Source organism: Diachasma alloeum, unplaced genomic scaffold (genome assembly GCF_001412515.2).
Source record: "Diachasma alloeum isolate Michigan unplaced genomic scaffold, Dall2.0 Dall_scaffold_00682, whole genome shotgun sequence".
NCBI classification, from domain to species: Eukaryota; Metazoa; Arthropoda; class Insecta; order Hymenoptera; family Braconidae; genus Diachasma; species Diachasma alloeum.
In genome coordinates, this window is record NW_021680814.1 from 185,615 (window position 1) to 198,876 (window position 13,262).

The window sequence follows — 13,262 nt, forward strand, 5'->3', positions numbered from 1 at the left end:
ATTGGAGTACCTCTGTGCCAAATTTCAGCCCGATCGGTCCATTTGTTTTTTAGAGAGAGCAATTTGTATTTTTATCGTTTTTCGCGAAAATCTAAAAAACTATTGGACCAATTTCGATATTTTTTTTTCAAAATGTTCGTCTTGATGTCCTCTATCTGAGTCAATCAAAATATGAGTACCCATTCATACAAAGTTTTCAAGATATTTCGATTTTTCCGTTTTTCATAAAAAAAAAAGCTTGTACGCACTCTACCCCTCGTAAAAATCGTGATATCAACTTGAAATTTGGTATGAAGTTATTTCTTATTATCGCAATGACCGGTATTGAATATGAGCTAAATCGGTTGATTAGTTTCTGAGATATTCAATTTTGTGTTTAAATGTGTTTTATGTAATATCTCTAAAAATATTCAATCGGTTTCAATTTTTTTTTCAAAATGTTCGTCTCAATGTCTTCTATACGAATCAATCCAAATACGTATACCCGTTTATACAGAGTTTTCGAGATATTTAGATTTTTACGTTTTTCATAAAAAGCTTGTACGCACTCTACCCCTCGTAAAAATCGTGATATCAACTTGAAATTTGGTATGAAGTTATTTCTTATTATCGCAATGACCGGTATTGAATATGAGCTAAATCGGTTGATTAGTTTCTGAGATATTCAATTTTGTGTTTAAATGTGTTTTATGTAATATCTCTAAAAATATTCAATCGGTTTCAATTTTTTTTTCAAAATGTTCGTCTCAATGTCTTCTATACGAATCAATCCAAATACGTATACCCGTTTATACAGAGTTTTCGAGATATTTAGATTTTTACGTTTTTCATAAAAAGCTTGTACGCACTCTACTCCTCGCAAAAATCGAGATATCAACTTGTTTTTCTGCTTTTTTATCGGCGATATATCGTCACGATATTTTCGTCACTAAGGGTAGCTGTAGGCAAAAGCTCATGCTCGTAGCTCTTGTAGTTTGGGCTGTAGCTTGATACGTCAGTCGCCTCGAAAATCGCTTCTCCTTTATATATAAGATTCCAGAGATATTGGCGATTTTACATTTTCGGTTTTCCCTAAATTTTTTTTTCGCATAATAACTTGAGGGAAAATTGGGATAGGAATGTGACGTGAGAAAATAGTTTCTCTTGTAAATTGAAAGAGAATTGCTATGGGTCCCCATTCGGAAACTTACTACCAATGGAATTGGTAGAAATAAAAAATTATAAACACAAATAAATAAAGTAACAGTCATATGCCTTCTGCAGCATAGGAGCGGTCAACTGTTTGTTTTCATTTTTCAACTGACAATATATTTTTTTAATGTGTCATTAGCATTAAAAAAAGTATCGATATTGGGCAATCCAATTCAATATCAAATATCGATATTTTTTGGGTATCGTACATCCCTAGTCCTATACAACATAATGGTAGGGGAATAGGAACCGAAGCCTACAATCTCTCTAGTCCGACAATATACACCACCTTTGACTCGGGTAGAATACTCTGCAGGACTGCCAGCTTGGAAAATGAAACGGCCACTTTGTGGGACATTGCCACTTTTTCTATGCATTTTTATACAATTTCGATAATTATAAAGCAAATTTAAAACAACAATGCAATACGTGTAACTGATTCCAAATAAATTAATTAATTCACTAAAAAAATCGAAACAAAACGTCAATGTTATAATGGAAAATGTTATTTGAAAATTTGGATTTTTCATGTTCAGCGATTGAATTAGGGCTCGATAACAATAGGACTCCTCACCCGGTTCACCCCACCCCCCTCTACGGAGATCCACAGACGAAATACCTTAAATTTGAGTCCTTCATCCAATGCAATCATTTTTCGAAATTGAATTTCTATAAAAGATGTGTCAGTGAAGAAAAATTGAATAATTAGGCAATCAAAGCAACGAGTTCAACTGAAATTTTATCTTTATTTGAACAACCAGTTAATCTTTGTACATGGTATTATTTTCATCTGAATTTCAGCATTTTCCGTACATTTTTACTACCGTACAGGATTAGAGATGTTATTTAGAAGTTACCTTTGACATAAATTATTTGGTGGATACTCTGGTACGTTTGTTCCAGGCGAAATTAGCACCATAGGAGCGAGGCTTTGGGGCTGAATAATTCGGTTTTTGCACAAACCACTTCCATCTCATTTTCTCACAGTGTTCGATGGCTTCTTCTTTTGTTTGGAATTCGCATTTGAGATTTGACAGTGGATCACCTCTGCATATTAAGACAATAACATGAAATTGAATGAGAATGATGAAACAATAACAAAAAAGGAAAAACAATTCAAAATTCAAAATTAACATGTAAAAATTCTCAACGAAAAAGCTATTAATCGAATGCTTCAAGAAGACGGAAATAAAAAAAGAGAATTATAATCCGAATAAATCTAGACAAGTGGCTAGGAATAGAAACGAGAAAAAAAATAACATTCTTGCAGTGTTGTTCTCAGTTTTCACTTTTCATCTTTAAATCACCCAATTAACAGCCGTATTGTCGGTGGTCAATTCTTTAGTTTTCGTTTTTTCCGTATTTTACCCTTTGCAAAAAAATGTCCCTACGACAATAGTGTAGTTGGTAATAACACGTATTAAGTCGGCATATCATGTGGAGCCCATAAGTGAGGAAAGCAAAAAGCAAAAATATGACTCTCAAAGTCTCAATATATTTTTGGCTATCGGATTCTGGAAAATCAGAGCACTGAAGCGCAGTATTCGATGCTATAAAGTACATCCAGAGCACTATTTCCGTAAACATTTCCTACTAGTTTTTGATAATTTCCATTTAGTATTTCCTCCTGGCTTTGGAATTTTTTGATGGCATGATTTCCAAATATTATAATTCTCACGCATCCAAGAAATAAGCTTTTGAATACCACTCAACCTTCAAAATTACTTCCATGCAAATGAACAGAAGTGTCAAGTTTTTCACTCTGGTGTTTTAGTTTGCAGAATTTGAAATTTTCATGTGTTTGCAATGAAGCTTTAGAAAAAATATGATAATTTTAAAGATCTAGGGATATTACAGCTGATAAGTTTTAAGAGTAAGATGAAACAGACGTTCATACGATTTGCATGGATCAAGTTTTATTGAGAAATAAAAAAAAAAGAAAATGGAAAGAAAATCGGAAAATTTCGCTTACCGTTGGTAATACTAAAAATTCATAACTATATCACAAACTAATTTAAAATAATTGTTCTAGGCTGATATTAATGAATTTGAACCTTTCCTTCTAAAGGTATGGTAATTTAAAAAAAATCAAATTATTAAAGTATTGAAAATTAAATTTAAAAGAGAATGGTAAAGCATAAATATCAAGCCTCATCAGCACTAAGAGGACGCAGCTGGTGAAGAATCCCACAAAGCCCCAATATTATGAAAATTTATAATTGATTTCTGGCGTAGTCGCTTCATTTTAGTACTACCCTGCCATTCTGCAATTATCCACTATGGAATACGTTTCGTTAGATCCTACTACTAACGGAAGAATAATTCGAAGCATCATTAATAACAAAAAATAACATATTGTGGTACAAAGAACATGAAGATGTAATTATCTTTCCGTTCAATCATGCTTTGGCAATAATTTTCAATCAATTGTCAGAAACATAACAGCGGTTCGTGTAGAAAAACCTGAGTTTTTAGGGATTCTTCTCACAATCCTCAATTGAAACTTATTGTTATTTCCACAAAATCTGTCCAAAAAAAAGATTGAAAACCAGTATTTTTAATCACGAGGAGGTGAGATGTTGGTAGAATATAATAAATTTCAGTAGTCATTAATTGATACCAGACAAGGCTGTTGTTTTCAGTAGAAATATCTATTGGCTGAATAAATTAATATTGCCCATAACTAGTAAACCTCAGAGTACAACTAACTTGCCTACACTGATAGAAAACGTGGAACGATTAAGTTACTGTTCACAGGGCCTCTTAACTATTAAAGGTATTCGTTAACTATTAAGGAATCGTGTTAGTAGTTAAAAAGCCTCGTTAATAGGAACCCGTTGTATGAGATCATTCCATGAAATATCGTACGCGGATGCGACCTGAGAATTATCGGTAGTGATTTTTTCAATTTTTTTAATTATCATTATTATTGTTATTTTCTCAGCGCCGATGATTATTTGTACATAGAAAATGCGATTCCTTAACTATACGAGATTTGCCGCTTCGTTTGACAGTTCTTTTAATTTAACAATTTCATCCTGAAAATTTTCTATTAGTGCCTTCTAAAATACTTCAATAATATTGCAAACAAAATTTTGCATCGTAAAGCTTCTGAATTTTCCGAAAATGATGGTAATTTTTCGGCCAGATATAATTTTCATAGCAAAAATCGAAAAATGAAACTTGAAACGATTATTTCACCGTGTGCACCATCTTTTATTAGGAACCAAGTGAGATAGCCAGATTGCATGAGATCGATATAGGTTGTCATTTTTTAAAATCTCATTCCCATGATTTTTACGTTCTATAACAACAAATATCCTTGTTGAAATGGTATATGAATAGTATCATTCACATGGCCAATAATTATAGAACAATCCCATCATTTTGAATCAACCAATTCAAAATGATATATGGGGTATTCCATGTGAACTCACCCACGTCAAAACCCTCACCATCGCCAATCATATTGCCGATTTTTCCTGTGGTTGTATATGGAAAAATATGACCTCAAATTTTTTCAGATTTTTTAAGGCATCCTGTGGACAGCCATGTTTTTTGGCAAGTTTTATCTTAAAATGCCTGTAACTTCCGTAAAAATCAACCGATTTGAGTTTTTTTTTTACAAAATGTGCGTCTTTGAACACACTTTCCATATAAAAATATGCCAATTTTTTTCAATTCGTTCTTCCATCGATTCCCTCAGAAAAACCTCAAAAAACTTCAAAAAACGAGTCGTTTTCAAAGTTGGACCCTTTTCATATTTTTCAACAAATTTCAGTGAATATATTGGACCAAAACAAAATTTTTTACCAAAGGCCAAAGTGGGCTTCCCATTTCGTGGCCGTCATTTCCAATTTGAATATATGAATCCGGAATGAGAAATTCCAAAAATTTCAAAATTCTTTTCGCATTTGAACGCAGAAGCCTTATTTGAATTGACCGCCTGAAGAATCACTGCATTATATTCGAATCAGGAACAATTTGATGATTTTTTGAAAATTCGTTAACAATAAATCTTTCCGAGTGGTGTGTTCTAATAGAGATCCCACTTTGGCCTTTGGTGAAAAATTTTATTTTAGTCCAATATATTCACTGAAATTTTTTGAAAACTATAAACAGGGTCCAACTTTGAAAACGACTCGTTTTTTGAGGTTTTTCTGAGGAAATCGATGGAAGAACGAATTGAAAAAAATTGGCATATTTTTATATGGAAAGTGTATTCGAAGACGCACATTTTGTAAAAAAAAAACTCAAATCGGTTGATTTTTACGGATGTTACAGGCATTTGAAGATAAAACTTGCAAAAAAACATGGCTGCCCACAGGATGCCTCAAAAAATTTGAAAAAATTTGAGAAGTAAAATTTTTTCAGATACAACCACAGGAAAAATCGGCAATATGATTGGCGATGGTGAGGGTTTTGACCTGGGTGAGTTCACATGGAATACCCCATATAGATATCTCTGCCTAGTCCACTTAGGAGCATCGAAAAATCCAACCGAAGTTGATTTTTCAAATGAACCATGAAAATTTAATTTTCATCCAAAACTCTCGTAAGTCAATGAAAATTGGTCAGAATTGGACAAATCAGGTGTCATTTTGAAGTTTATTCGATAAGCTTTTGAATGAGTACATTGAGTGTATGATTTATGGAACGGGAAGAAGGACTTGAGCATAGAAACCAAAGAAAAAACATTGGTTACGGACACGAATTTTTCTATAGTGGATCAATTTTTTTTTTCAAAAGTTTAGAAAATTTGCGATCATAATCCAATTCTAAAATTATTTGCTCATGTTTCACTGAAACGTAGGCCTTTTGGATAATAATTCTGAGACATATTCTTCATAATTTGAAGATTAATTGATTCCCATTACCATATTGAGAAGTATTGAAGATTATGTAAAATGTGATTGAATTATTGGATGATCAATTCATAAATAATAATATTCATTTGAACCCAACAAATACCCTGTTTAAATGAAAATTTAATGGTATATGATACATGAGAAAACAACTTTGCAACAGTATTTTAATCGAAAATTGTGTGAATTTTTTGGAGAAACAAAACGGATTAAAAAAAAAGATGATGAATACAGTTAAATTCACGTTTTAAGTTGTATTTTCAGATTTTTACCATGAAAATAACGTGCAAGCAAAATCAACATCATTTTTTGAAAATTCCGCAAATTTCCGATACAAAACTATATTTTCAATGTTTTTTCAAGCTTTTTTTCGTACGTTTAACTCAATGGAAAAGCTTTTAGACGAAATTGCAAAAGTATGCTCATCTCTATTAATTGAAGCACAGGGCCTCTTCTACCGGAGAAGTAAAATTTTCGATACATAAGTAATACATAAAGGACAAAAAAACGGAAAATTTTGAAGCCGATATTTGGTGAAATGGTCCGTATACATGAATTAGGACTATTTATATGATCATTCTCCTGCATTGTTCAAACTTTTCTGTCAGCTACAGCAATTCCTACCAAGAGGCCTAAATTTTTCTCTCGGGCAGTATATTTATTGAATTTATTATTATTTTTGTGTTCTGTGCGAATATAAATACTAACGTTGAGCTCCAACCCATCAAATGATTCTCCCAGCGTTCTCGTGTATCGAAATCAATTTGCCAAAAATTGATGTTATTGGTTCCAGACTGCATGGCATTCTTTGCTGGCTGATAAATACGAACAGTCCTAGTTTTTATGTGCTCCTCAGGTACACCGGAAACTATCGATATATCCTCTTTATCACTGACCTCAATAAGACCTCTCGTGGTACGTTGGCGTTCAATCTCTTCTGGAGATATGTTCACCACGTCCAAATCGTAAGTCACTATCTCTCGTTTCTCGGCATATTTTCCAGTGCCAACTGACAATTTTCTGACCAATATTGAATAGTTAATATTAATTAATATTCGTAACCAATTGAGTACCATCTTCCAACAGAATTAATAAAAGACATATGGAGAAAACCTTTCAAAAAATCGTAGTGCTAATACGGAAAAAGAGTTTTAGTGACAAAACAATTTAGTGACTATGAAAAATTCAAGTGCTGTTTCTGCAAAAATTAACGTGCTTCCCAATAAAATTTTCGTGTTGCGGGACCGGAAAATTAATATACACACCGCGCCATGGAAAACATATCCCCCCCCCCCCCCTACGTGCTTGCCATCCACGCCTTCGGCTCAGAAGGCAATCTTGCACATGGGGGGGGATGATCTGTTTTCCAAGGCTCGGGCATGAAATGTACTATTCCATGACCAGCACTGGAAATTTTCCCTGGCCGTTAACTTGTGCCCCTTTTCCTGTGTAAGCACTCGATTTTTTTTAGAGGGCTTACGCACAATGGAGATCTTCATTCTTTGACACGAATGATGTTTACAAATTCTATATACAGGATTTACATATTGAATTCTACAAAATTGTCATGTGCCATCTCAATTGCACATTGCGCAATGTAAATTCCACATTGTAGAATTCAAATTAGTGAATGTTTAATGTTTTGTGCCCAATTCGACGTTTATAATTTAAGGTTGTGCAATTTAAGAAAAAAATAAAATTCATAAAACTTGGGCTGGTAGATTTTGTTTTCCTTGAATTCTACATGCTCAAATTCTACCAACCTATCAAATTGCAAACAATAAATTACACAGCTAGAAATCGAGATACGCGGCAACGTATCGGCCAAAACAAATTTTGACACCGACTGTACAGAACATCTGGCCGAGCGCAGCGCATATCTACACACGACAGAACTTCCCCCTCCACTACCTCTAAATGATCGACATTCGTTATAGTAAAAATGGGACGACAAATCGGAAAATTTTCCTTAATTACATAGCACTGGGCTGATATTCATATTCTCGCGATTCACATTATAAAGTCGGAGAATCAAATTACAACGTTGGCAGCGTCCGAGAAAACGTGAAAATAACGCGAAATAACGTGGTTATTTTTGCAAAGACTCACGGTTATGGTGAGTAATAATAAACTGTGAGGAGGTTTTTAATGAATTTCTCAGTTGGGATTGATATTGGTCGCCGGTTGAAAGGAAAATCGTCATTCTGGAATTACCATTGGGAGGTTGAAACGTTGAATATGAGGTATTTTCTCTCTATCATCCAGCGTAAAATTGGCTTACATTCACTATTTTATTTTATTTTCTATTTGGAGGATCCCCAAAGACCCCAGGATGACAGTTCCATATCCCTCTTCGTTTATGCGGCTTCTGGACTGTTTCGTTGGTCATGCAAATTTACTTTTCAACTTGACTCCCCTCCTGACACAGAATTTTCATCGGCTGGAATCATCCCTGAATTTTTTTGATCGTGTGTGTGTGTCACTAGCTTTATTTCCTATTGTCAAATTAATTTTCTGCGCAAAAAATTACAGTAAATCAAGTTTCTGAAATAAATTTTCTTGTCTCGTTATGTCTTTTGTCTCGTCTCGTTTCTCTCGCGTCTCGCGGCATCACTACAATCGAAAGAGGGCTGGAAAAATTCCTTAGTTGACAAGTTGTGTATTTTGATAACTTCATCCCAGAGAATTGATGGCAGATAGGGAAGGAACAGAAAAATTCATAGAAGTCAAGCAGGAGAGATGAGTGGAGCGAGTGGAGAGATGACTAGAGTGATGGTAGGAGGGAAGCGAAAGGGGCAAATGGAGAGATTACAAACCTTGATTACAAGATTTCAAGACCCTAGCCATCGACTGACTTGTCTTTTGCGTTTGACCTTTGTAATCTCAACCCTTCCGCTTGACCTTTGTCGTCACTCCACATTCGTTCCATCCAATTTAACAGAAGAATTTCGGGGTGAAACCCATGAGCAACTTCAGGATTGAACTGTCTTCTCTAACAGTTCGCAATTTCCTTAGAAATGTCGCGAAAATGTAAAAACTCACCCGATTCATTCTGTTAGGTTTGTGCACAATTCATCTCTACATCACAGAGGAGAAATATCACCCCTGCTGTGAAGGAAGCCTATGACATCGTGTTCAGCCGATCCATGTGTAACCAGGACAAACCCTGGACTGCATCAATGTGCTGCTGCTCTTGTCGCGTCCTGCTACAGGTATCAGTGAAAACCAGGGAGATGAAACTTGCGTTCAACGTCCCAGCAATATGGAGAGAACAGTATGATCACATCACAGACTGTTATTTTTGCTTGGCAAACACATACGGATATTCTCGTAAAAATAAGAAGAGTCTCCAATATCCAACCGTAAAATCATTGGATCCACCATCATTTTCGGCGATGGTACCTGTATTTCAAGGGAAGAAGGATACAACATCGGTGGACACGCCTGTTGCTGCAGAAGCACCTGTGTGCACCGACACAGACGACACAGAAGACATTTCCAAAGATGAAAATTACATAGAAGAAGTACCACCGGTGTTAGTGAAACCAGGTCTCATGACCCAAGGGCAGCTGAATGATCTTGCTAGGGACTTGAACCTCACGAAGGGAAGATCGGAGTATATGGGTTCGGTTCTCAAATAATTCAACGTCTTAGAACCTAGGGTTACTACCAGCCATTTCCGTCATCGAGATCAGACCTTTCGTGAGTATTTCATGGAAGAGGAAGAGCTTTTCTATTGCTCCAATGTGGATGGCCTTATGAAAAGTCTGGGGCATGATCATCATCCAGAGGCTTGGCGCCTCTTCATCGATTCCTCTCGCACCAGTTTAAAGGCTGTACTCCTTCACATTGGCAATATTTACCCTTCTGTGCCTGCTGCGTACTCTACGTCATTGGGAGAGAACCATGCAAACGTGCAACTCCTCCTTGATAAGATTCAGTACAGGGAATACAAGTGGCTTATCTGTGCTGATCTGAAGATGGTCGCACTCGTCATGGGGATGCAACTAGGATTCACAAAATACAGCTGCTTTCTATGCCATTGGGACACTCGGGACAGGGAGAACTATTATAAAACTAAAGAATGGCCGCGACGCGATGAATTCATCCCTGGTAATCGGAATATTGTTGGGGAGCGACTCACTGAATCAGAGAAAATCTGTTTACCTCCTTTGCACATAAAACTTGGACTCATATCGAGCTTCGTGAAAAGACTCCAGAAGGACGGACCAGCATTTGCCTACTTAAAAACTCTCTCCAAAATTGAGTGACGCCAAAATTAAAGCAGGAGTTTTTGTTGGCCCACAAATCCGCAAGTTAATTGAAAATGCTAAAGATTTCGAGAAAACCCTGAATCAGATTGAGCTGAAAACATGGCGCTCACTGAAGAAGGTCTTGTCTGAGTTCCTTGGAAGCCATCGTTCACATCACTACCGACGAATTGTGCAACAGATGCTTGTGAATTTTCATAAAATGAGGATTAACATGTCTCTGAAAATTCACTTCTTACATTCCCATCTAGATTTTTTTCCGGAGAAGCTAGTCGACGTCAGCGAAGAACACGGAGAACGATTCCACCAGGGCATCGCGACAATGGAAAAGCGATATCAAGGAAAGTCCATACTCCATATGTTGGGAGATTATTGCTGGAGTTTAATGAGCGATGATGATACGGAGCACAAACGCAAATCCTACAGGATCTCTTTTCAGAACGCTGAAACTGTAAAACGACGAAAAACTTGTTGATGACAATTTTTCATATTCAATGTTCAAAACTCGTTTCTTCTTCTTCTGTGATTAAATGCAAAACCCCTTTGCTCAACTCTTATCCTTGACTTTACTCTTATTCTTTACTTTGATGCTTACTTTTACTTTTGCTTATGCTTTATAGCTATTTTTGAAACTTCACCCTAATGTACTCTCAAATTCTATCCTGATGGTACACTAGCATTCATCACTCTGATGCGATTTTGATGAATTTTGATGGGTCACCGTGCAAACCTGAGGCTTCATTTGATGAAATACATACAAAAGTATTCATTTCTTTATGAGAGAATTTCTTTTCAAAATATAACGGTAATTTCTCGAGTAATAAATTGAATTACATACAAAAAATGAAGTTAGAGACATACAAACTATGAACAGAAATCCTAGAATAGATATTGTTGATAGAAATTAAATTCAGAAAAAGGGAAAATTTGGGAAGTAAGTCGGCATGTCTGCTGAACCAATCCAGGGGATATAAACTATGAGGGACATGGAACTGTCATCCTGGGGGCTTCGTGGGTCCTCATCGTATTTATGCAGTAAGACCTTATGATGAATAAAATAGTAAATGGACGCAAATGTGGGTGAGAGCAATCCTCCAATAGGTGATAGAAAGAAAATACCTCGCATTTCACGTTCCAACCTCCCAACGGTAGTTCCCGGATTCACAATTTCTCTCTTAAAAGGCGGCCTATATTACTTCAAACTGAGAAGTCCACTCAAAAACCTTCTCACAGTTCTTTTTTATAACCTAGAGCCTTTAAAAAAATAACCACGTGCATAAGCACGTGGAATAAATTCCGCGGGGTTAACCACGTGCATAAGCACGTTATTGAATAAATTCCAGGGGGTTAGAAATATATACGAAGCCAACTTCCGAGAGTTCACGTAATCAACAGTTAATTCAACCAAATTTATGAATTTTAGGGTTTTTTTGCAGCGGAATCACGCCGCGGAATTGGAAGAGGTTTATTCTAACCGATAAAATAATTTTTCAACTATACTCTGCTATTTTTTTCCATTTAATTCTGTCAAAAATTCATTGAATGAGAATTTTTTGAAAAAGTTCATTTTTGACAAATTTCACAACTTTAACATTTTTTTTCTCTAAAACCTGACGTGCTAGAAGAATTTTGCAAAAACCGTTGAATTCAGCGTGCAAAAATCTATAAGTGGTGTAAATTTCATCTTTGGTAAAAAACTTGACCTTATTTTGTTGTACCGTGTTATACAATGTGCAATTCAGATCGCACAATGTCTAATTCGTATGGTACATTTCTACTTCGGATACGTCAATATGTATATCGTGTAGTGAGAACATAAGAATTATAATTTCTGTCGACAAGATCTTAATGCAAATCATTCAATGTATGAAAAAATGAAGGAACTCCACTGTGTGTAATACATAATTATGTCAAAAAAATATTCAAGAATACTTAGAACAATGAGGTTGGGGTAAAACGGACACTTTTGATTTTTTTTTAATGTTAACGAGGGGTTGAAATGTGGATAAAATTCAAGAACTTTTTTTTTCAATATAAAGAACAATTCTTCCCCTTTGTGACGAGCCTAAACTGAGCTCAATTGATAAATTTGTTTCTGAGTTATGAATAATTTTAAAAAAGTCTGAAGTGTCCATTTTACCCCACCCTCCCCTACAATAGAATAATTATTGCAATGTGGAGAAAAAAAATGATTTCCTTTATTTTTAGGATTATGATGAGAATATGAAATTATTGTTCAATAGTAATAATTGAAAATTGTTATTCGATTCCAAGAACATCATTATTTTTATTCAGTTAAAAAAATATTCGAAATTAATAGTTATGTAAAACTAAAATGAGGTTAGGTTTCCCGAATGTTGATGGTATTGGAATTTTCCGGATAAATTTTGGTGAAAAATATGTACTTACTTTTGGGGATTCTGCAGCTGCTGAATAGATTTTGTTAACAACAATCGTGTGCCCATTTTCTCAGCACACAAACAATAACGCAATACACTGGAGGCCATTTTCACCTCATCTGACAGTACACAACAAAGAGGATAGACCTGAGTAGAGGCCCGAATCGGGGAGTTTGACTGACTTCAAACATGTTAGTTGGTACCCCACGGGAAAGGCGGCGTCCCGGTCGAACTGTTGGTAAATGTGAGTCGGGTGTGTGAGTAACTCGGCAGTAGCAGTCCCGCTGTGATAGGGACAGGTTCGGAGGGGGCTTTTGTCCTCCTTATACTCAATGTTTACTTTATGTTTTTCAGTCGATTTATTCGCCGACTAATTAATATTAAGGGATGAAACAAAGACTGTTCAATGGAGAATTAAATTCCCCATCCATCAACCCCCGTTTCATCCTTTAATCTCTGCAATAAAAAAATTAATATTGCGACGCAAGTCACGGCGCTATAAGAAACCCAATGTTTTCTCGGCGCAAAGTGACTCC

The 13,262-nt window shown here is 35.6% G+C and overlaps 1 protein-coding gene across 2 annotated transcripts; it reads right to left on the bottom strand.

Moving 5' to 3' along the window:
- Positions 1-1,917: 1,917 nt before the first annotated feature.
- LOC107044184 (NADH dehydrogenase [ubiquinone] iron-sulfur protein 4, mitochondrial) lies at positions 1,918-12,907 on the bottom strand. 2 transcript variants are annotated; one of them, XM_015265979.2, is made up of 4 exons: positions 12,737-12,907; positions 6,953-7,076; positions 6,765-6,871; positions 1,918-2,238 (listed from the first exon to the last, which is right to left on the bottom strand). In XM_015265979.2, exons 1-4 carry the CDS (start codon positions 12,832-12,834, stop codon positions 2,061-2,063), a joined length of 507 nt encoding a protein of 168 aa, XP_015121465.1. In that variant the 5' UTR covers positions 12,835-12,907; the 3' UTR covers positions 1,918-2,060. The 2 variants fall into 2 exon arrangements, with proteins under 2 accessions (XP_015121465.1, XP_015121464.1); XM_015265978.2 differs by having other exon boundaries at positions 6,765-7,076.
- Positions 12,908-13,262: the final 355 nt, after the last annotated feature.